This window comes from Columba livia, chromosome 20 (assembly GCF_036013475.1).
Source record: "Columba livia isolate bColLiv1 breed racing homer chromosome 20, bColLiv1.pat.W.v2, whole genome shotgun sequence".
In the NCBI taxonomy this organism is placed as follows: Eukaryota; Metazoa; Chordata; class Aves; order Columbiformes; family Columbidae; genus Columba; species Columba livia.
In genome coordinates, this window is record NC_088621.1 from 9,181,635 (window position 1) to 9,205,100 (window position 23,466).

The 23,466-nt window shown below is 48.4% G+C and overlaps 1 protein-coding gene across 4 annotated transcripts in view; it reads left to right on the plus strand.

Annotated features, from left to right (window-relative positions):
* CASTOR2 (cytosolic arginine sensor for mTORC1 subunit 2) overlaps positions 1 to 23,466 on the plus strand; it is a 115,701-nt gene that overhangs the window by 81,244 nt on the left and 10,991 nt on the right. The window contains exon 1 of one of the 4 annotated variants that reach the window (XM_065037175.1): positions 2,658 to 2,700. The exons of 2 other annotated variants lie outside the window; for them this stretch is intronic. In XM_065037175.1, coding sequence (XP_064893247.1) covers positions 2,673 to 2,700 — 28 coding nt within the window. In that variant the 5' untranslated portion in view covers positions 2,658 to 2,672. Of the gene's footprint in view, positions 1 to 2,657; positions 2,701 to 16,291; positions 16,326 to 23,466 lie in introns of those variants that run through there. One more of the 4 variants, XM_065037176.1, reaches the window with a different exon arrangement.

Genomic DNA, 23,466 nt, shown 5'->3' on the forward strand with positions numbered 1-23,466 from the left:
CTGGGACTAATGGGGAGCTGGACAAAGGAGGCTCCTGATGGAGAAGGGCCATGCTGCTCCGTCCTCATAAGAGTTCGGCTGCTTTTGTTTGGCCAAATTTTTGAGTAGGTCGGAGTGAAACCTGACATGTACAAGTTCACACAGTCTGTACGCTGCTCCCTTCCTTTTAAATTAAACATCCTTTCCTCCCCCCCGGCAGGAAGACCCCCAAGCGCGCTCCCATTGTGGCTGCGCCGTTTGCGGACGGGCTGTTTGCTGCCCGCTCCAACAGAAGTGCCGCAGCGGCAACTGCGCTCGTCTGTTTGATGAACAGCGCCCAGCCGTATGTTCAGCTGTTGATTCCTGGGGATATCATTTCTTCCGCCCCCCCCCCATTTGCATACATGCATGAACAAGCTACCGATATATATGTAGAGCCATGTAGATGGGTTCATTAACAAGGGATTTAGCAGTTGTGCTGTGTTTGCCTGCAGAGCTTTGATCTTGAGAAGGGCACTCAACAGCAGAAACAACCCTGCGTCCGACCCCGTATCAAATGCCTTTATCCGGAGCACCTGGGGCTGGAGGCGCAGCAGGGCAGAGTAGCTTTCAAATGAATTAGGAGCATTTCTCCTGAGAACTATGAGCATTTGTCTCAGTTAAGCTTGTTTTTGCTATTTCCCAGTGCTGCAAGTGATGGGTTATTGTAAAATCCCTTAATGGCTTGTATAGAGGAGAAAACCATGACAAATGCAAGTAAACTTACTGCTTTTGCTTGTTTTGACACTTCTTTCTCTAATATTTTCAGTCCCGAATGACAAATGGCTGTATTCCTTGTGGTTATGGTGGGCCACTTGCAGAGCAAGGCGGAGCGGGAGCCTCATACATTCATATCTTCACAGCTCAAACAACTTCTCAAGCCAGCTCTTCCAGCAAATGACTTTTATCTCAAGTTAATTATTGAAGATCATAACAGCTAGGTGTCGGAAGCCCACAAATCAGTGCAAGGGAATATTCCCCATGTAATAATATACCTTAGTAGATTTGCTCCCCTCAGCTGCACAACTTTAGCCCAAACCATGCCAGATAACTTGGTTTTTATCCCGTCTGCTCCCTCTTTGTCCTGTTTCTTGGGTGTTTACCCATGTTCACATGCCCAGCCCTGCCAGGCTGTCCTCCTGCAGTCCTGCAGAGCCGCTATCAGTAGTGGGCTCCACTGTGTTCTGTGACAGCTTTGAAAGCCAAACCCCCTCTTTCTGAATTGACTTGGTGCTCTCCAGGCAGCTGCATTTGTATTTTTTCCTTCTCAGTTCTTTCAGGGTTGTTTTTGTTCCCGTGTGTGACACCCAGCGATGCTCTCAGCACGATGCCTTCCCATCGAGGTAGCCCAGGGCTGGGTTTATTTCTAAACCCAGCGCAGCTCAGGAGAACATCGGTGGCATTACCGGTGTGGGGAGGGGGGAGAGCAAAAGAGCAGAAGGGAGCAGCTTGCTGGCAAAAAAGTGATTATTTGTCAGATGATGTTTTCTGCTCTTTCTGGAAGCAGCTCATTTGTTTTAGAGGCCCAGCCTGGAAAAGGCAGAATTACTGAGAGTGCTGTGTTTCTGTGCTGGGCTAACAAAAGCAAAGTGAGCCCTCCCCAAAGCCCGGAGGGCAGCGTGATGTGGAGCTCATGGTGTGCCACTGAACTGGTTTTTATTTTTGCATTCAGAGGCAGAACACCTGCTTCAGCTCTCCTCAGGTTCAGAAAATGAAATAAAGGAAGGGAAATATTTCTAGCTTTTGGAAACTTTCTTCTTTTTCTCATGCAGCACCTCGTTTGCAAGCAAAGGTCTGCGTTGCTCTGCCGGTAGGGCTGCTAGGAAGAAAAGGTAGAAAATACGCCAGGGAAGATTTAAAGCAGCACCAACAGGCAGTGATCTTGCTGGCAGATAAAGAAAATCTCCTTCAGTTTTTCCTTAGCGTTTCTCACATAGTGCTCCCCCCCGCTTTATTTTTGTCTCCTGAGCTATCATCACTATGAGATAAAAAACCCTCCAGTATTGAGAAATGTAGTGTCTGCACAGAATCACAGCCTGTCCCTTTAAACTACAGATAAGCCTTAGTGGAATTTCTATTCTGGGAATAGTTAATTCTGTTTGAGGTTGGGCAAGAGAGAAGCACTCACAGGCTTAGTAACAATATTTTTACTCCATTTGATTTTTCTCCTAAGGATTTGCCTCCCTCATTTGATGGAAAGTGCAATTATTGATCAATCCCCCACTAAGGAGAAGATTTGAGGAAAAAAAGAGGAGAGAGAGAGAAGGAACAAACAAACAAAAAGCCCAAAAGAGGGTACGTGTGTCTGTTATATAAGAGCCATTATGTAATGCCTGTTGGTGCCAACTAAAAATACACTGGAAGGGAACGTCCAATTCATTGAAGCATTTAACTAGCATCATCCCAGGGCTTCTGGTTCTGGATCCAAACCCTTCTGCAGATGTTGAGAAGAGCTTACAAGTCCCCTGGACCACACAGCGACCTGTTCTATCTCTTATCCCTCTGTTTCTCCAATCTCCTTTTGTCTCTTCTACCTAGAGTTTTAGAAATGGTAAATGCCTCTTCAAGTAGCCTCTTTGCACACCCGACTGACCACGCCATCGGTCCACACAGCCGCTTTTCTAATGCTTTGTTCAGCTGAGCTTTAAGTGTCCATGACAGACACTGAGTTTTCAGCAGGAGGTAAGTGTTAAGCATAGCAGGGAATAGATCTTGCAATTGCTTGTGCAGCAGCCATCAAAAACTCGACAGCTTCACAGGCGGTGTTTTATAGGGAGCTCTTCTGCAGTAGCTGAGTCACAGCTGAAAGTATCTTGTCTTTTGCATCCCTAAGCGCTCCCTGAACTGCCAGCGGGACCTGACACCCATGCCCAGGGGCTCAGCCCAGCTGCAGTGGCACAAATGGAGCAAACCCCAAGGTGCCCTTAGCCAGTGCTGCAGAGGTGCGACGTGGCCCTTGTTTTGCTTTTATTTTCCATAGCAAAATGTTGATGTGGCTGTGCAGGGCCTGCAGCCCCATTCCCAGTGCTGGGAGGTGGCAGTGCCGGGGCTCGGGGGCAGGGGCAGCCCTTGGGACAGGGGGTAACATCAGCTGTGGTCCTCCGGATGGGACTGGGGACAAGGGGACTGCTGGAGGTGACACAGGCAGCAGCACTGAGCCACATCACTGATGGGGACCCTGCAGGGTTTGTTATTTCAACAAGAGAAGCCCAAATAGGCGTGGCTGAAAAAAACATGAGCAAAAACCTCTTTACATCCCCATGTCCAGGATTTCAGGCTGCATAGAGACTTAGAACGCTGTGTATCACGGAATTACACAAGTGATTTAATTAAAGCCTCACAGTATCATGGGGAGAGGGTAACTAGACCTGTTATCCCCAGTGGTGAAATGGAGCCATGGTTGAAGCAACTTCAGTTGAATCCCATATTCACACATGGATTCAGAAAGCCAGCTTTGGGCTCCCATCTTTTGCAGCTGGCCTATAGCATTGCCATTTATGTTCCTTGTGATTGGAAACAGTCATCGTGCTGTTCATATCCAAGCACTAACACCAGAATATCAATACCAATGGTGTAAATCTATATTCAGGTTTCTTACTATAGTAGATGCGTCCTGTTAATGAGCTACGACATCTCTGTGGTCAGGTGGTCTAAAGCTTGTGTTTCAGGAGTCGCAGGTGCTATTTTGAGTGACCAGAGGTCGTGTCTAACTGTCCAAGCCCTCCAGGATCGCTGGTTCAGGCCCCAGGGGGATCAGTGAGGGGTTTTGTTTTTCAGAAGAGCAAAGGCCAAGTCTATCTTCAAGACTTACAGAGCATTTGTTTTGCATGAATTTACCCAAGAAGCATCTTGACTGCATCCGGGCAAACCTTATATACATCATGTGGCACGCTTTGCTCTTGAAGATGGAGTAGAAATCATTAGTACCTGTAATAATTATTGTTGTTGCTATTGCTTTATTACAGCAATATAATGAAGTGCGAGTGGAGATAACTCCTGCTTAAACTCAATTTCCTCTGCAGGAACAGAAACGTTGACAAACTAATGGAGGGAACCAGCAGTGCTTTGCGCTCGCGTTGGCTGTGTGTCAGCCATGGTGGCAAGTGCAGTTATGTCGCATCCAGTTTTAAGGAGTGGGGAGTTAAGTCCTGATAAGTAGAACTAGGATTTTACCAAACAAGTCTTTTTGTCTGCTTGTTTTTAAGTAAAGCAGCCTACTTTCTGCCACATGAATGTGCTTCGTGTCCCTGCTCCTGGTCAGATGAGAGCAGATGCCTATGTAGGAAGGGCAGAGGGTTAAGGTGGTGGATCAGGACATGGAAATCACATCACTGTGCAATCAAACAGCTTAGCCTGGCTGTGTGTTGATGCTTGATACTGAGTGATGTGAATGCTTACTCAAAACCACAGCAAATTAGGTGAGTGATAATTGTTTAGCACCCTGGAATAAAGATTTAGGACTCTACAGCCTCAGTCCAGTGTGATTTGCTTTCTGTGGGGTAAGTAGTGTCTACAGCTCTTATTGCTTTGTGTGTAAAGAGGGAGAGAGCCCAACGCAGAGGGGTTTTTGCTGGTGTGTGTGTTAGCAGGAGCCGCTCTCCATCTCCTCGTGCCTGTGTGTGTTCAGTGCCAGGTGGCAGACGGTTGGAGAGGGGAAACGCAAAAGCTGTGCAAAGAAGAGCCAATGGCTCCAGCGCTGCCCCGTCAGTCCAGCCGAGCGCAGTTACAGCGCTGTGCTCGCTTTGGCACTCTTCCCTCGGTGACGTCGCCAGCGTATTAATTGAAGATGTGGCCATGAATTTTTTAGTGCCAGCAGAGCGCTGAGAGCCTGAGACGCTGAATAGGTAACGAGAGCCGCTGTCCTGCATGCGTTCCCCCGGCGGAGATCCAGGGCGGATGACAGCATGGGACAGATGCTCGGCCCATTGCTGGAAACCTCCGCACTGGAAAGTCCCCATCTGCATCCTCTATGTGCCTTTAACAGGGCCCATGTGGGGAACTGCCTTTGCTGTGCTGTGGTTTCGTGTGCTCATGGGCAAGATGTGTTGAGAAGGGCATTCATTACGTTCTGAATAGGCACAAATAAACCAAGCGATACTGTATCAGCGATATTGTTGCGTGGGATTGTTATTTAAAACAACGTTTCATCTGGAAGCTTTGGCCAGCTCTTTGTCTGGAAATCAGCTGGGTTTGTTATTGTGCCTGTGTTTAAATTGTGCTTTCCTTTTAATCTCTTTAGTCTACATCTTGCATTAAAAATCCACTTAGTTTTATGACCAGAAGATGCCCTGGCTGCTTCTCCTGTAGCAACTGCTTCACCACCAGATATGCCATAGCCATTAAATCGACCCCTGCAGTGACCTGCATATCTTTAAGCATTTAAATGAGTTCTACAAATTAGGCTTTTAGGATTAGTCATTGTAGATTTGCAGCATCATTGGTGTGTTGCCAAGGACCCCAGTTTTGTCACCATGACTACTACCGCAGGGTTACCAAGAAACACAAACTGCAGGAAAGTTTATTAAGCAGAACATTCACGTGCCAGAACGTGAGTGGGTGAACGGTGACGATGCAGGGAGAGCGCACGGTTGCTTGTACCCAGCGCAAGTGGGTCTCCAGAGGAGAGAAGATGCTCTTATCCACCCAGGGAAGATCACCATCGTATGTATTTATTGTATCGTCACTCGTGCCTATTCAATAAATAGTGTGTTTTGAGAAGGTGGGGAGGCAGTGGGAGTGTGTGGTTAGTCGATTAAATGCTCTGATCCTGTGTGAATTGTCCCTTCCCAGGAAGGGCTGTCCCCACCCTGGGGTGTGAAGCTGCAGGAGGGGTGATCCTGTGATGAAGCATTTGTGATAATAAAATCCCCTGGTCCTGTCTTGTGAGATCAGTGGTCATGAACTGTCCAGTTTGGGGGACTTTTTTTAAACTTGGGCACTGAAAAACGGGATGCCGTGGTTTGTCTGTAGCAGGGAAGACACAGCCCAGCTCTTCTCTGCTGTTGCTTCTTTAAATATCTGCCTGCCTTGTGCAAGGGGAAGCTCCCAGCCCCTGTATTCACCTGCTTTTCTAGACCTTCTTCAGACATGTGGGCATTAGGGCTTTAGAAGTAGGACTGCTGGAACCTCCTGAGTGCCATTCCTTCAAGGTTTGTGCTCTTCTGTCATTTGAAAACCCAGCCCTGTGGCTACCCCCCACCCTGATGTATTCTCCTGGGACATCTGACATGTATACATATGAGTTTTCTTGGGAACTCCTGAAGAGAATGTGCATTTAGTATCCTCACATGGTTGATATACACAGCTCGCCCTCATGTATTCATCTCCTGTTCCTCATCCTCACCCGACTGTTTGACAGGGGCTCAAGACCAAAGTTGTCCTCCTGGTTGAACCTCCTGTCCTCTCTGGCACATCTCCTGGACTCTCTTATCAAATCTGTCAACAAGACAGTGCCAGAAATCATCAGGAGATCTTCACTGGCACCTAATGAAAGTACGGTCTAAGTTAGGAAGTGTCTTTTATAATCTTTGGAGGGAGAAAGAAATCCAGGGGGTGGTTCTTAGCTCCCCATCAGCTTGCAGGCACTTTCTGCTGCCCAACAGCCTGTTCTCAGAGGGTGTTTCTCTTGAATCTGCCTTTTCTTACCCCATCCTACCCCATCCCTTCCTTCTCCCCAGGATCTTCTCGCTGGTCTGGTGGCCACACCATCTGAACGTGGGATGTACCCTGTGCTATTCCACCAGCTCTGGGCTGCCAGTTTACCATCTTGGCATGGAGGCCTGAGTGGGTTTTATGTTTTTGAAAGAGATTCTTTGAATTCAAAACACAGCAAATTCCTGGTGGAGGCAGCTGACAGATCATGCTCTGCAAGGGCTCTGTGCCTGGGACTCGCTCTTCTGTGGTCCCTCCCTGACCTTCCAGCAACAGCGCCAAAAACCTCTGTCCTGGGTTACAGATCAAAAATACAGAAATAGAATGAACCAACACACTGGGATCAAAAAGAGGACGAATGCTCCTGATGCCAGCTCACACGTGTGGCCTGAAGACAAATTGCCTGTCCTGATGGTGCTGCTCACTGAAAATGGGGCTGGTCGGGAGGGGAGAGCATTGCCGTGTGTGCAGAAGCTGCTGTGCTTATGTATTATATATAGGAGCATGTATGTAGATGCACGCAAGTACGCTATATGTTTACGTGCTAGCAGGCCACCGCAGCCCAACTGCTTCCTCAGTTTGGAGGTTTCCCACTGAAACCATTCTGGTTTCCCTTCTATGTTTTGTTTTTACCTCTAATTTCCCACAAATGAGTGGTCAGGGAGTTCTCCTACCACTCTCCTAAAGGTTTCCTTCCTTTGAACTAAACTGCTTCTGCAGGGGATTTTCACTTATGCAGTAAAGTGCTTGTTAGAGGTCTGTGTGGGTGACTAAATGCTATTTGCTTTCCAGTGTCAGTCCTGTTCCATATTTGTATTTCTCTTGAACGTTCTGGAGAACTAGAGGAAAAATACGTTTTAGCTTCAGACCCATCTCAGCGCAAGAGAATTTTTTTGCCTGTTTCTTCTGAGTCAACTGCATTGATCTCATGGTTAAAGGAGTGGAAATAAAGCAGTAAAATCCTGAGCTGTCGGAATCCTGTTGGGGTGAACTGGCTGCCTCCAAAGTATACAGCCTGGTGTGGAAAGCATCTCATTTTTAATTTACTAATGCTGCTGTTTCAGTGGTGCTTAGCGCTGGATTATCCAAAAGCCTGGCTGTCTCAGGACCACCGGTGTTCTCCATAGCAAAGTGGGATTTGTACACTTGCAAAGATGAGTCTTTTTGCTTGGCTAGTTTCAACCAAATTTGCTGGAGGCAGAGGAAAAGCTCTCAAAGATCTCAGGTTTGTGCAATCATTGTGAAAACATGAGTGGGAAATGGAAGAGTCATTGTGTCCCTGTTCACCCTTCCCTGCTCCAGGGAAAGGTCCCGTATTGCACATCGAGGGGACCAGGACTTCTCCGTGCGTGGCTCCTGTTGCATCACGCTCCGGACAGCAGATGCCAAGGAGAGGAGAGGGCAGTGATTCCTGCCTCATGCCATCCCTGAGCCCCTCCTGGAGTCTGTCTTCCCCTTCTGCTCAACTTGTTGATCTCTTTTTTCCCACTGGCAATTACCATAATAATAATAATGGAATCAAATACCAAAGAGGAGGTAAAAATGCCATAGCATCTCTCACAACATAGAACACTGAACCGGGTCCCTCGAGCAAGAATTGCTGGGAGATTTTGGGTGCTCCCTTGTAGTGGGATGTTGTAACTCATCAGTGTGTGCTCTTGAACCATCTTGTTCTTTGTTGCTCAGGGTGATAATTTTACCATTTTACCTTCCAAATGCTTTGCAGCTATTGAGCACTCATTAGCATTCCTGAAGTAACAGTGTTTGCATCCCCATTATATAAATAAGGAAAACAAGATGAAGAAGGTAGCAACAAAACTTCATGAGAAGCATCTGCTGCCCTGGGATGGGTCTGCTTTGGGGGTTGATATCCAAGGTTCTGAGTCCCACAGTGGCGCTTGCACAAAGTCAGGCTCCTCATGTCCCAGGGTGGGAGAGGCTTTAGAAGAATTGCCCCTAAATTAGAAAGCAGAATTTAGGAGTTAAGGCTTAGCTCAGCTCTCCCCAGCTGCGAGGCTTGTTTTTCTGGAGGGCTCTGCAGGGAGATGGGAGGCGAGTTCCCAGCGAAGCTGGCACGGCGGGGGGACAGGCAGCAGCTTGCAGCCTTCCCGCATCATTTCCACAAAGCTCAAAGTGTTTCCAGCAACCTGGAATGCAGAGAGGCCTCCGCTTTTACCAAACACCAACCAACCACGCAGAGGCAAGAAGAAAGAAATCTGCTGTCTCTCGTTTGCTGGGGTTGCAGCTTACCCTCGCATCCTGGCTGTTGTGTTTATTCCCGGCTTCTAACTTGTCCTCCTCCTCCTCCATCTCTCAGTATCCTGGCGAAGGAATTGCTGGGATCAAATGTTAATGCTCAGGAAAATCTAGCTGTGAGCAGCCGCGCTCGCGTCCTGCTGTTTAATTTTCCTTGTCATGGGCTACAGCCATCAGGGGTGGGACAGACCGACTTTCCTCCCCATAGCTTCTCCTGGTGGGGGCTGCGGGGAGCGGTGCCAGCCATGGCTTCTCTCTCCTCCCAGCGCTAAATACGTGACGTGCCGATCTCTAATGCTCCTTTATCAGAGCCTGGCATTGTTTACTTGCATAATTCCCTCAGTGCCTTATCAGATTAGCATGATTTCAAAGTGTTAAGAGCATCAGTGCCTTGAAAGAGTTTTGCCTTGGCCTCCCTGTGTTCAGATTAGATGCAAACACGTTTTTGATAATAGAAAACTGTTTGGACAGGGCTGGTTTTCTTTTCATCCTAAATTAATAGTAGAACCATGGAGACCTGTAAGAAAGGAGCAAGGCTTTCTTATATAGTTGATTTAATCCTGTGTTTTTGGTATGTGGCTTCTTTGTGGGGTGGTGTTTAGGACGAGTGGAGAAAGCCCCCGTGTCCCACAGCAAAGGCCACTTGTGTTTAAAGAAAGGCCATGAAAGAGGTTACGCTGGAGTTGGCCACAGGCATCTCTTCTTCCCTCCCTCCTCCTTCTCTGATTGCAACAGTAAAGCATGTTATATTTAAATAATCATTATGCCAGCACATATGAAATAATGAGACTTTCCTGGTCATAACAGTGGCAGGAATAACCAGACCAATATCTTCATAACATCCAGAAGAGCGAAGAGTTTTGGGTGTGTGGCTGGAGAGGGTCAGCAGCCCCTGCGGGGACGCTCGCTCCTCTGAACGGGGCTGGTCCTGAGCCTTGTCAGACGTGGGCAGAGCCCTGACCGGACTGGGAACTGCTCCGAGTGTTTGCCACCCTCTGCACATCTAGCACAGCCAGGAGCTGTTTGCAGAGTAGTTTTGCTTTGCCCAGACTGCTGGGTACAGCAGAAAACAGGCTTGTGGTATAACTGGGCAGGTATCTTTAGTCTCAGCCAGAAGGAATCTGCTCTGCTTTCCATGCTCGTACTATATACCCATTCCTGGGATGTCGCGTCAGCAGCCCCCCAGCTCCCTCCTGTCCCCCTTTTGCCTGGTTGCAAAAGCATCCAGCAGCCACATTTGCACCGACTGTGGGCTCAGCCCGAGCCCAGCATTGACTTTTGTATCCCGAAAGATCTATTGTTATTTCTGCTCGCTCTCACCCTTCCCTTGCCACCCTCCCCTAAAATTCCAACCCCTTGGCTTGCTGAATAATTTCAAGGTGCTAATTGCCCCGCACCGCAGCTGATCCATTGATCTGGAACACAAACAGTCTCGAGGTAATTTTCTGTCTGAGCCAGTCTGGGGCTTACGCAAGTGCTGGTGTTTGTTTCCTTGTTTTTAATTTCCTGCAAAGAAAAGCTTTTGTGTTGCTCTCGACAAGATGCCTGTGCCGCTGTCTCAGTCGGCGGCTGCTCCGTCAGGCCACGTGGGTCTCGAGGAAAATTGACACTAACAATACCCGTTTCTTGTGTAATTGAAGTTCTGTGGGTGGGAATTGAAAATCCTGCTCAGTCATGTCCCTCTATCAAAGCTGTTAGTCTGTTCCTTGAGGTATCAGGTGGCTTCTCTTGTCTTACATTCGGGACCGATTGGGAGCAACTCGATCTCTTTGTCCTGTTAGAAAAATACTTGTTTTGTTAGATGAATACCTGGAGGCAGAGGTTGCTGGGGTTGTTCAGACGTCCCTTTCTGTAACAGCTAACCACAGAAAACAAGTGCTGGGTAGCGACTGGCCGCTGGAGAGTGCAGCATGCGACCTGCACAGCAAAGCGTTAATTTTCCGATGGCTATTGAGCCGTAGCGCCTTTGCAGGGTTTGATCCGTGAGGGTGATGTAATGGTAGCAGCTCCCTGTGCTCTGGTGGTAGGAGGCTGTGCAAAAATAAACTCATCTGCATTCGTTTCTCTCCCCAGCTTGTATGCGCAGGTTCGGTTTACCTGGAGGACTTGCTCTCGTAATTTTAAATAAGATCAGCAGTTGTTTTGCTAATCGGGGAACAGGACAAGGTTGGTGGCAGCTCTGGGCACAGGGGGACACACAGCGAGGGGTCCGCACCTCTCCGGAACAGCAGCGTCAGTGAATAAAGCACAGAATGAGCTTTACATCCCATTTCTGAAAGCAATCTTATCTCCAGGTGGTGTGTATGTATAAGCAGAAATGAGTAGCAGTTTTCCACCCCTGACTCATAAGCACCGTGCCCTTGCAGGCTCCTGTGCATGAAGCCACAGCTTTAAGGGTTTAATCTATAGAAAAGGTAGCATTTCTGCTGCCGCTGTCTCAGAAGGATTTACCTGAGTGTGTACAACCCTCAAGCCTGTGTACATGGTTTTCCAGAAATGGCAAAGATTGGTGACACCTCAGGAATAATTTGGCATCTCCCAGCCAAGAAAAGGTTTTCCCACTTCAAACAAAGTACTGAAATGTCCCCTCTGTCCGTCCACAAGTTCACAAATAAAGTGGGAAAGGGGAAGTAGAAGGAAAGAAATAAATATCTCACAAACTGGAAACTGAACTGCTTTCTCTGTGTTTTGCCCACAGATGTGTAGATATGTCTGCACTGCCCCAAAACTCCCCTTTAAACCGATGCAGTTGTTTGGGCTGTGCTTTGGATCCGTTCTGTAGGTTCAGAGTGAGATGGGAACGCTCAAAAACTGGACCTGTGTGATCACCTGTCACTGGGCACTATTGAAACTGCCTCTGGTCTGACCCAGTGTGTTCGTTCATGTGTATCCAGAACATCTCCAAAAGAGATGTCTTCTCCTCCACATCCTTTACCTGGCACAAGGGGAAGGGACGTTTAGAAAAACAACTTCAAAAGTTGGAGAGCTTGAAGTTTATGTAATGGCACTTGCCTTGCAAAGCCCTGCTCTAGCATTGCTGTATATCAGAGCCCTGCTTGAACGTTTAAAATGGCTTTTTTCATCCATTTCACGTCGTGGCTGTGCCTCTCGACAGGATCTGGGATGCACACGACAGTCTTGCTGTGTTAGAAGTGGTGGCCAAACATGGCACCACAGCAGGAACCATGGCACCATGACACCATGGCACCAGGAATAGAGATCTCTTGCACCTGCTGGGGACACAGCTTCACCAGGCTTTTCTTCTTGCCACAACCTTCATTTCAGGCTCAGGCTGAGGACCACAGTCAGTATGGGTCTAATTCTTTGCTTGAAGAAGAGGAAGCTGAGATTGGGAGGGATATTCGCTGTTTTGGAAGCAGGAGATGTCACCCCTGCAAAGGAAACTTGCTTTGCAGACACATTCTTTTCCCCCTGGGAAATCCTGGCCTTTCATTCATGCAAGAGGATCCAGCTGTTCTCCAGATGCAGACCACAGGAGTCACTTGTTTTGGTTATAGGTTGGAGCCTAATGGAGGGAAAAGCAACTGCTTGGATTTCTGCAGCTGTTGCTGTTTTTCCTGCTTCAGAGTGAAAGAAGAGGCATGGAGACCCCTCACCTGAGTGGCACCAGCACTGCTGGGGGTGGCGCCCAGTGCCACCATGCTGCAGAGATGGGTGGCTGTGGGAAAAATGCGTTAAATGAAAATACCAGGAGACAAATAAAGCAGAGCTGCTTCCTTTAAGTGCACCAGGACAGTTGGCCAAGTCACATCTCTTGAGCTTATTTTTGGTGCTATTACTGTAACATCCAGGAAACACAGCGCTCTGTGGGGCAAATATTCACATATGTATTACAGAATCCCAGAATGTCAAGGGTTGGAAGGGATCTGGAAAGCTGATCCAGTGCAATCCCCCATGGAGCAGGAACACCCAGATGAGGTTACACAGGAAGGTGTCCAGGCGGGTTGGAATGTCTGCACAGAAGGAGACTCCACAACCTCCCTGGGCAGCCTGGGCCAGGCTCTGCCACCCTCACCAGGAACAAGTTTCTTCTCAAATTTAAGTGGAACCTCCTGTGTTCCAGTTTGCACCCACTGCCCCTTGTCCTACCATTGGTTGTCACCGAGAAGAGCCTGGCTCCATCCTCCTGACACTCCCCCTTTCCATATTGATCCCCATGAATGAATCCCCCCTCAGTCTCCTCTTGTCCAGCTCCAGAGCCCCAGCTCCCTCAGCCTTTCCTCACACGGGAGATGCTCCACTCCCTTCAGCATCTTGGTGGCTGCGCTGGACTCTCTCCAGCAGTTCCCTGTCCTGCTGGAACTGAGGGGCCACAACTGGACACAATATTCCAGATGTGGTCTCCCCAGGGCAGAGCAGAGGGGCAGGAGAACCTCTCTGACCTACTGACCACCCCCTTCTAACCCACCCCAGGTACCATTGACTTCCTGGCCACAAGGGCCCAGTAGAGAAGAGAGAGAAGAACTTTAGCAACCGAATACTTAATGTAGAAGGGAAACACAGGTAAGGGAGAGGATGTGGTGTGCTCAATGTCACTTCACAAGTCAGTGGCAGGTGAACCGTGTCTGCTGGGGCCAGGCCACTGTGGAGGACTCACAGCATCCATCTGCAATGCTGCAACCATTGTCACTGCCCCAGCATCCCTGTCTGACAGGGATGGGGTACCTGGGAAACAGCCCGCAGCTCTGCTTACCCGTAAGCCAGCAGCCAGCTGGGCAAGGAGCAAAAAAAGATCTGGAAAAAAGAGAGATGTTGATGAAGCCTGAGGAGTATTCATCTGGAGAACTGTCTGCTCCAGGAAACACCAGTGCTAAAATGCTGTGGGAAATCAGCAAACAGTTTCATGTTTTCCAACATGTAGTTGAGATGTACTCTAATTCCCCCATATTTAAAAGATAAACAAGCAGTGGGAATAAGAAGGAACGTATTTCACTCCTTTTTCTGAATATTGATGAAAGCTAGCATTATGTGGGCCCCCCAGCACCTTGGCACATATTTTCAATTACAAAAACCTTCTTACCTGCAGCGTACTGTATTCGTCTTCTAAATATCGTCGCTCCTTTCTTCCACAAAACAGCTGCCATGAACTTGTGCAAATATTTGCTGTTCAGTGGCAATTTGGATAGTCACCAAACCCAGGAGAGCTGTTGCACAGGTGAGCTGTGTTCTGCTGGAAGGCAGCTCTGCTGCAGGGAGGAATGGACCCACATCTGCAGCTTGGAAGGGCAGCTGTCAACATCTGGATTGGTTAGGTCAAAATCAGCAAGGCAGAATGCTGCGGGAGAGCTTGATCCCCTACGCTGCTGCTTCCCCACCTCAGAGGTCAGCTGCTCTGGAATTCTGGCTGTGCTTTCTCCATCTGTGTGCTGAGCACAAGCAGAAATGGAGCCCGTGCCAGCAGAGACCTGGGGTGGGTTAGAAGGGGGTGGTCAGTAGGTCAGAGAGGTTCTCCTGCCCCTCTGCTCTGCCCTGGGGAGACCACACCTGGAATCTTGTGTCCAGTTGTGGCCCCTCAGTTCCAGCAGGACAGGGAACTGCTGGAGAGAGTCCAGCGCAGCCACCAAGATGCTGAAGGGAGTGGAGCATCTCCCGTGTGAGGAAAGGCTGAGGGAGCTGGGGCTCTGGAGCTGGACAAGAGGAGACTGAGGGGGGACTCATTCCTGGGGATCAATATGGAAAGGGGGAGTGTCAGGAGGATGGAGCCAGGCTCTTCTCGGTGACAACCAGTGACAGGACAAGGGGCAATGGGTGCAAACTGGAACACAAAAGGTTCCACTTAAATATGAGAAGAACCTTCTTCTCAGTGAGGGTGGCAGAGCCTGGCCCAGGCTGCCCAGGGAGGTTGTGGAGTCTCCTTCTGTGCAGACATTCCAACCTGCCTGGACACCTTCCTGTGTAACCTCATCTGGGTGTTCCTGCTCCATGGGGGGATTGCACTGGGTGAGCTTTCCAGGTCCCTTCAACCCCTGACATTCTGGGATTCTGTGTGACACAGCCCCATCCCTGCAAGGAAAGAGCAAAGGGTTAAAATCGCTCTTGCAGCCACTGGTGTTCCAGTGACCAGGACCAGCTGGGAAACCAGCAAAAGCCCCGAGGGGACTGAAATCCTCAGCAAGGGCAGATCTTCTAGAAGCTTTCTTTTTCCCATCTGCAGTGCCGTGATTATCTTTGAATCACATCATTCGTAAGCTCTCAGCTGTGTTTCTCACAGGTGCAGGAGGCGTCTTTTGCGAATCTAAAGGTACCTCCGTTATGGTGGGGGTACATGGGCTCACAGATGTGGAGCATTGCTGGGCTGTGGAGCGTTCCAGCTCTGCCAGTGCTGGGATGGAGCTGGCATATGCTATAATATACGTGTCCAGGAGCACGTATATTATATACAATAACATGCCCAGGACAGACACCCAGAGGCTGTGCAGGAACGGGTGCATTTCTGAGCACAGCATCTTTCTTGCCTCTGCTTCTTAAAGTCAGAAAAAGCAGCAGACAGTTTTAACCTGGCTTCTGCTGGCTTTTTGCGTTCACATCAGGCTCCAGCAACAGTATTCACTTTATTTGAGCTCTTCCCTGGGAATGGGCTTTTCAGGTTCCTCTGCTTGCCTGTTTTCAGGAGCAGAGAGATCCCAAACTGCTTGTGTTGAGTAGAAGTCACTGGCTTGTCTCTTCAGTCCCAGCGCTGTGCCAGGCGTGTTTGATGGCTGGAACCAGCCCAGGTTTCTGTCTGCACCCTTAATTGGGAAACAGAGCTGGGGATGAGCAGGGGACTCCAGAGGTGTAAATAGATCAGTCAGCCACATGGCGTCATCTCTGCTCTGTACAAATGCAGTTGAGGACATGCTGAGCAGAAAGAATAATTTTAATTAGCACGTACTCCTTCCCGAGCTCTGCAATTACTTCTGCTGCTTTTAACAGACCAGCTAAAAACTTTCCAGGAAGGTGCCACCCCTCAACTCATTCCTCAAAACCCACGTAGGCTGTGTCTGTGTCAGCAGAGGTGAGGATCCCTTTGGCATCTGCTGAGAAGGGGATGCTCATGTTCCCGGGGAGGCCAAGAGAAGCAGCGACAAACTGGGCTCCTCCATCATCCCGGGGCATGGACATTGTACCTAGAATGTCATTTTGGAACTGTACCGTAAATGGTAAAAATAGACCGACTACTCCGTCTTTGAGCACGACCTCTCCAGCGCTGTCAGAATGGCTTTCCTGATTGCGCAGACATGTGGGCAGATCTATAACAGTCGAGAAGCTGTGCTGCGTTATACCATCCCTTCCCTGCAAACTTCGTATCTTATAAAGGCCTTGCTAGAGAGCTGCTCAGTTGTAGCACTTACAGAAGTGGTTGCATTGCATGGGATAGTGGATGGGGCTGCTTGGAGAAAGTAAGTACTTATTTTCAAATTCGGAATACTCAAGTGCTCCTGCAAGCTGTTTATGGGGCCAGTGAAGCTTTGGTGGAGGTGGCCAAGCTGACTCAGTCCCTCTGGTAGCTCCTGAGGTGGCTGGAAATATTCAGTATTAAATAAATCACTCGATGGCTCTGGTTAGGAGCTGTTTCTCTCTCTTTGAGAAAGGGGCCTGAAGAAGCACCCTGAGTGACCTCGGTGCTCTTGGAAGCAGGTTTTTGAGTCTCCCAATTGTTGTAAAATATATGTGGGATGAATGTGTTTATAATTTCCCTCCAGTAAAGGGTGTGGAGAACTCCCTTGCTTCTGACAGTACTTCTCTCAGATGGACGTGGGACCTGGGGTCACTGTGTGTAATTCCCTGTTCATGTAATTTGTCCTATTCACATGAGTACTGTGAAATTCAAACTGGTCATTACACCGGGTAGAGTATGAATTGAATTGTCAGAAAAACACAAGAAAATTGTACTGGGTATGTTCGCCCATTCTGATGTAAACCCATAAATAGCATTTTAGATTTAGCTAATCTGTAGTTGGAAGAAAATCTGTAACAGCAGACAAGGACCAGTATGAGATGAATTTCATGTGAGAAATGAAGGGATTTGGCTGCAATGCTGGACGTGCTTTGGGGAGCATTGGTCCATACAGGTGCTGTGCAGGCGCTCAAGGAACGAGACTTCAGCAGACTCCGGGTGCGTGTTTTTCCTTGAAGCGCTTCTTGTTTTCTTTTTCTTTCTTTCCTTCTGTCTTTCTGTGTGTCTTCTATGATCTTGATAATGAAAACTAAGAGACCTTTGCCTTTCCAACCTACCTTAACATCTCCAGAGTTGCTCTAGCACCAACAGCTTCCTTCCTCAATGACGAAGGAAAGATGCTCAGAGAGGCCAGAGCAAAACTTCCCTGTTCCTTCCATACTCACCCTGTTTTCAGACACTTAAATCTTTGCCAAACTCCCTCTTTGGGCAGAAATTTTCCATGCTGCTTGTCCGCCTTGTGCTGATTTTTGCATTAACTGTGAAGTGCTTCAATTGTGAGATGTGTATAAACCCCAGCTAAACAGGTCAGCTGTTCCTTGAGAGCAAGATTTAGAAGAAAGGGTGTTTTTTGTACCCGCTTTATAGAGAGGAAACTGAGGCACAGAAACATCGAGATTAAAATATATAAAATGTCAAGCTGTTGTTTACTCACTGCAGAGTGTTTGAGTTTATGAACCTAACAATGTTCTTTTGACAGTTTTGTGAGTGGGATAATACCTAAATAGGAAAATGAGATGACAGGTTTCACAGCTTCCCTGTTTGAGGCAGTTTGGATTTAAAAACTCAGTTTTGCATGCTCTGTGAGGAGGAAATGTCAAAAACACAGAAGCACGTGGTTAGAGATGGCGAGGTTCCCTGGCTGTGGATCCAGCCCTGCAGAGGTGCCCGGCCACCCCATCAGGAACTAATCTGGGATGCACACAGATCAATAAAACAGGCAGAAATTGGAAGTTTAACATTCCGCTGTGATCCTGAAGATACCTGCTGTCCCGTGTGCTGGTAGAGCTTGGTATCTAATGAACATTAGGAGCTACCGGTGCTTCAAAATGTGCCGCTGAATGAGACGTGTGGCTCAGAGCAGGCGCTGCGGGGCAGAGACACGATGACGGAGTCGTTGCTGCCCTCATGTCATGACTCTTGCTCACAGGGACATTGGCTGTGCCCGTCACCTCGACATTGCCCTCTGAACAGCGTGGCAGCCGAACAAACCATTACCATTAACAGCAAAAACCCCCAAAGCGGCGCTAGGGAGCTCAGAGCTGTGGGATTTTCCTCCTTTTCTCGTTCACAGAAGCATTAACTTTTTGGTCCCAATTGTCATGTTTCCCAACGGGAAGCCGAGAGATGTGCTTCCAGCTCACCCGGCTGTTGTGCTGAGCTCAGTCCCCGGTGTGGGAGCGCTCTGTGGCACTCGAATCCAACCCACACCGAGGCATTTCTTCCTGGCACCCCACGCCACAAACCACCTGTGGGGCAGCAAAAGGCTTTGTTCCCTGTTATTAAGTGTGCAGCTGGCAGTGTATGTGTTTTGAGGTAAAAATAAAGGATATTTGCATCTCTGAAAGGTTATGATTTGCATTGTAACATCCCCAGGCTGGTTTTGCTGCCCTGCTGGGGTCCCTCTGGGGGAAGTTTCGTCTTGTCCGTGGGGCAGAGCAAAGCGAGAATCCTTCAGGAATAAACCTCACGGGACACACAACACTGGGCACTGGACCAGCTTCGGAGCTCTTTCTAGATTTTAGCACACTGTAGAAACCGATAAATGACAGCTTTACTGTGCTTTACCCCTTTCGTGTGGCTTTGTGTCAGTGAGACAAACAGATTGCTCCATTTCCAGACATTAAAGGAATGTTCACCTAGCCTAATTTTGCAAAAGCGGTGAGGCTCAGGTGGTTATCCTCCTCTCGCTCTCCCCTCCACCAAACATTCTGAACTCATGTGGCCCATTTCCATGGTGCCCTCAAGAATAAAAGATCCCTAAAATGTTTTATGGGTGGAGACATCCAGTTCAAACACATGCGCTTTATTAGATGTGCGGGAAGCCACACGGATGGGTGCGGGAGACTGGCCTTGGCCATCCTGGCTCCTCGTGGGCCCCTTGACGTGTGGCCATCGGATGCTGTTTGGGCAGCACCCGGTTGCAGCCCCCGTGGCCTCCAGCCCCTTCTCTGCATGATAAAGCCGACAGAGAAGTCAGAAAGATGCCCAGACTTTGGATCAGGCTTAGCGACCTGAGATAATCCCTCACTTTGTTATAAGATGGGATTTTAAAACTGCAGAGCAATCAAAAGCTTCCACTGGGCAGTGTGAAGAGAACCCTTTAATAAACATAAAAATCCTATTAAAAATAGATATACATAAACTGTGCTGCCACATGGAGGCATGGGCGACAGCTCTCCCAATTTATCATGAATTTTGCAGTTGGCAGCGCTTTTATTTTTAATGCCTGACCATTGGAGTCCTGCTATTGCAGGCACCCTTTTCTCTATCTTTTTAGTACAAGCCAGAGTCTAGCTGTCATTTTTGCAGAGAGAGGCAATAAAAGGTGAAATGAGTACAGCATAAGGGATCTAAAGCCAGGAGGCTGATCTAAAGTCAGAAGGCTGGTCAAAAAAATCCTCAGTATTTTTATATTTCATTATTTTTCAACATTTGGAGTTAGCCATGGCTACAAACGTAAGTCCTATAATGATTAATTGAATAAGCAGTTGGCGCATCCAGAACAAATCAAGGAGCCGCACATCACCCACAGTACTCCACTATAATGCAAGTTTGTGTGCTGAGTAAAGATGAGTGCTTAGGAGATGATCCAGCATCCCCACCAAAGAAGCAAACCAGCTCAGTGCCTTCATTTCTCTCCAAGCACTACAATAAATCCATCTGATATCTACAGTTTCACTTGAGAGCTGATAGGTGTCCTGAAGTGAGTATGTGAAGTTGTAACAAGGTCCACGGCAAACAGTGCAGGAGGCAGAAAAATGTTGCTGTTTTCCCCCCGTTGTGCAGACCCACATGGTTGGGCTGACTCTTTGGTCAGGGCTCTAAACCAGGAGATTTTCCTTCCCTGCTTTCTGTGACCACCTTGGGTGCCTGCGAAGACCCCTGAGCTGGAAGCTCATCATCTGGCCAGCATCTTCCAAAGGTGTTTTGAGAGTTCTCCATGGAGCACCAGCTCGCAGTGCTCACAGAATTTCGTAGAGCTCCAGCGGCAGCAATTCAATACCTACTTGGGTTTCAGCCAACGTTTGTTGTCCTCGCTGGAAATGGTATTGATTATTTGAGCTCAGGAGCCAATTATGGCCGATATGATACTCACCACCTCGTGCCCCAGGATGACGTGTGCCATGGAACCTGCTTTGCTTCCACTGTACCTGCCAAATGGGCCAGTGAGGCTCCGGACAGACCTCTGGCCTTTGAAATCACCCATGGTGTGAATAAGCAGTTCAACTCCTGCCCTAAGCCAGGGGTGTCAAACTCATTTTCCCCCAGGGCCACATCAGTTGTGGTTGCCTCCAAAGGGCCAAATGTAATTTTAGGACTTATACAGTGGGAAGTGAACCATTTAGGACTTATACAGTCCTCAAATTACATTCGCCCCTTTGAAGGCAACCACAAGGCTGATGTGGCCCCCGGTGAAAATGAGTTTGACATCCCTGCCTTAAACCTTATTCGACACGTTTATTTGGTTTGTTTTGAGCAGGGATTGGCTTTTGTTTAATATCTCCCTTGGAGGAGCTGTGTCCCGCGCAGCGTCTGTCCGACTGGTGGCACTGCAGATTTCATGCGGGGTGGAGAATTTTGGGTGAGAGAAACCGCTGTGCCAAGGGGGAGTTGTGCCACAGGCTATTGGAGCCCACCAGCAGTTGGTCCTTGGTGTTGCACTGCCAGGCAAAATCATACATGAGATGAGTGCTGTGCTTGGGCTATCAGGATGGTCACATCTTGCGTAGGTTGGTGGGTTCCGTGGCAGCTACCAGATGATGAAATGACAACTGAAGTCCGTGACCCACCTCCACTTGCTGGTCATGGTTGTGATGATGGACAGCAAATGATGGTTGTGATGGTGGGCAGCAGTGATGGTTGTGATGATAGACAGCAATGATGGTTGTGATGATGGACAGCAGTGACGGTTGTGATTATGGGCAGCAGTGATGGTTGTGATTATGGTTTTGATGATGGACAACAATGATGGTTGTGATGATGGACAGCAATGATGACCATGGACCTGCGACAGCTGAGCTGCTCCTGGGTGACTTCTCCTGGCAGCAGGTCTGCGAAGTGTTACATAGCAAACCCACGAAAGATCAAAAGGCTTCACACCAATGCAAATTCAAAACAAAGACCATGGCTATCAGAAGCAAAGCCTGAGTTTCTGACCTCTTAGAGGTCCTTCTCAGCCAGAGGTGGATGTCCCCAGAAGTAGGAGGGACCTGCTCTCAGATAAACCAGGTGCAAGAGGATCTCGAGAGCCCACCAGGGAGATTTCCATGCTGAGATCACAGTGTGAGGACAGGGGAGGCTGCAGTGCCGGGGCTGTGGGGCAGCAAGAGCTCTGGGGGAAGTGCTCAAGGTGCTGGGTTGGTATTGAAACATGGGCAATTCCTCATTTTGCTCTTTATTTATTACTTTATTCTGCCTCACTGAGTCTGCATTAACGTCTGGTGTTCTCAGCCCTCCTTGGGTCTACTGCATTTAACAGCTTCCTGGGCAAAGCACCTTCCCACGTGGCTTATTTGATGCTATTTAGCTGAATTTGTTGAGCCTCTAGCCTGGGTTTGTTTCGTTAGAATTCGAGCTGTACTTTTCCATCTGGCTGCCTAGTGGAAACAGTGTACCAAAATAGGTATTTCAGCCACTTTATATACATTTTTTGCAAAGTTAATTGAATTATGAGAGGCAGGTTACTTAAGCAAATGCGATGACCCCTGTCACACTTCATAGGGTCTGTTAAACACGTAAAACCGAACAGGATCAACACTTGGCAGTAATTACAAATGCAACCAGCAAATCAGCCCTCCTGCCCCGTGAGGAAGAGGTTGACGAGGTCTCCTCAGGGCAGCTCCTCTAGCATCGCTGCTGCCAGGGTGAAATGTGATAATTCCTCTGTCCACCGTGAAATACTGCATCTTCCAGCGTATCCCTGACCCAAAATTGCATTTAAACTGGTATTTAATGAACTGCAACCAGCCCCACGTCACCCGTACAAAGCAGGAATATCATCTACTCTGCTTATAGAGAGGGAAATGAGTTGTGATCTCGAGTCGTTAGCGGACGTGGGCACATCTGGGACGCGGCCGCTGCGGGTGGGACGGTTGGTCCCCGGAGCACACGGAGCTGTGTCTTGCACAGCTGTGCTGCCAGAGCCTTTGGGGACGAGTTTGCGGAGAGGAAAAGTGTCACTTGACCTTTCTGTGATTTAGTTGCCTGGCTGCTCTAATGGCTTTGGGATGTGGGAAATGGAAGTGTAAATACTGATGACGTGCAGGTGGCCTTGCCTGTGCCTGCCCGCTCCGTCCTGCCAGGAGCAAATACATCTCCAAAGAAAGAACACTTTTTTTTCCTTTCCTTCTTATTTATTTCACAGGCAAGGAGTAGAGGTGGGGGTAAAGGAAAAAAATATGTCAGCTGCTTATTAGATCAGCAGCAGTTGTTTTGAGCCCTAGCGTCTCCGTGCCAGGTGATGCAGTTGTTTTGGGGGTGCTTTTCTGATGCAAAGGGCCGTCTGATCAGAAAATGGTATTTTGCTGCAATAATTTTGTGCAAGCAATTTGCACTGGTCTCTCTGAGGTAACATGCTGTTGATTAATGCGCAAACTTACCTGCTCTCCCTGGTGTCTAGTTTTCATTCCATGCAAGCTCTGATTATTCAGTAAAAAAGAAACATTGGCCTACAAAGCTAAACATCAAAATGCAGGAGCAGAACCCTCAGTGTCCCCACTGTTTGCAGTGTGTTTGCTCAGGGTTATTTTCATGCCACACACAATTGAGGTTATTGAGGAGAGCAAAACGAACAGTATTTGTTATTCAGTTCATTTTGGGTTTTCAACGCTGTTGTTGTCTCACAGCAGTGGTGCCTGGGGAGCCAGGGGGGTGAGGTTATGAATTTATTACATGGTGTCTGGATCTGTTCAGAAACAGCTCCCAAAGGCCTCGCTGCAGGAGAAGGGAAGGATACTGGATGGAGGAGCCAGGAGTGGGTGGATAGAGTAGGAAATGTGGGGATGGAGACACGAACCAGCTTGTTCATGGTGCCAGGGCTGACTGCAAGAGCAGTGATACTGGGATTTCTGTTTTGGGGCTGCTGGGCTGCATTTAACCTCCAAACAAAGTGTGTGGGTTTCCACTGGGACCTCTGCTGTGTGTCAGCTGGCTGGATCTGCATCTGAGGTCAGGTTCCTTGTGGCAAGTAGATTTAACTGGGATTATGTATTTGTAAGTCTGGATCCAAACTGTTTGTTTCTGTAATTTGCCAAACCAAAATCCAAAGTCCAGAGAATCTTAGAGAAGTTTATACCTTAATTCCAGAGTCCATGTCTGGTTTCACGGGCTGTTGATACATTAAGGTTTCTTTAAAACAGTTA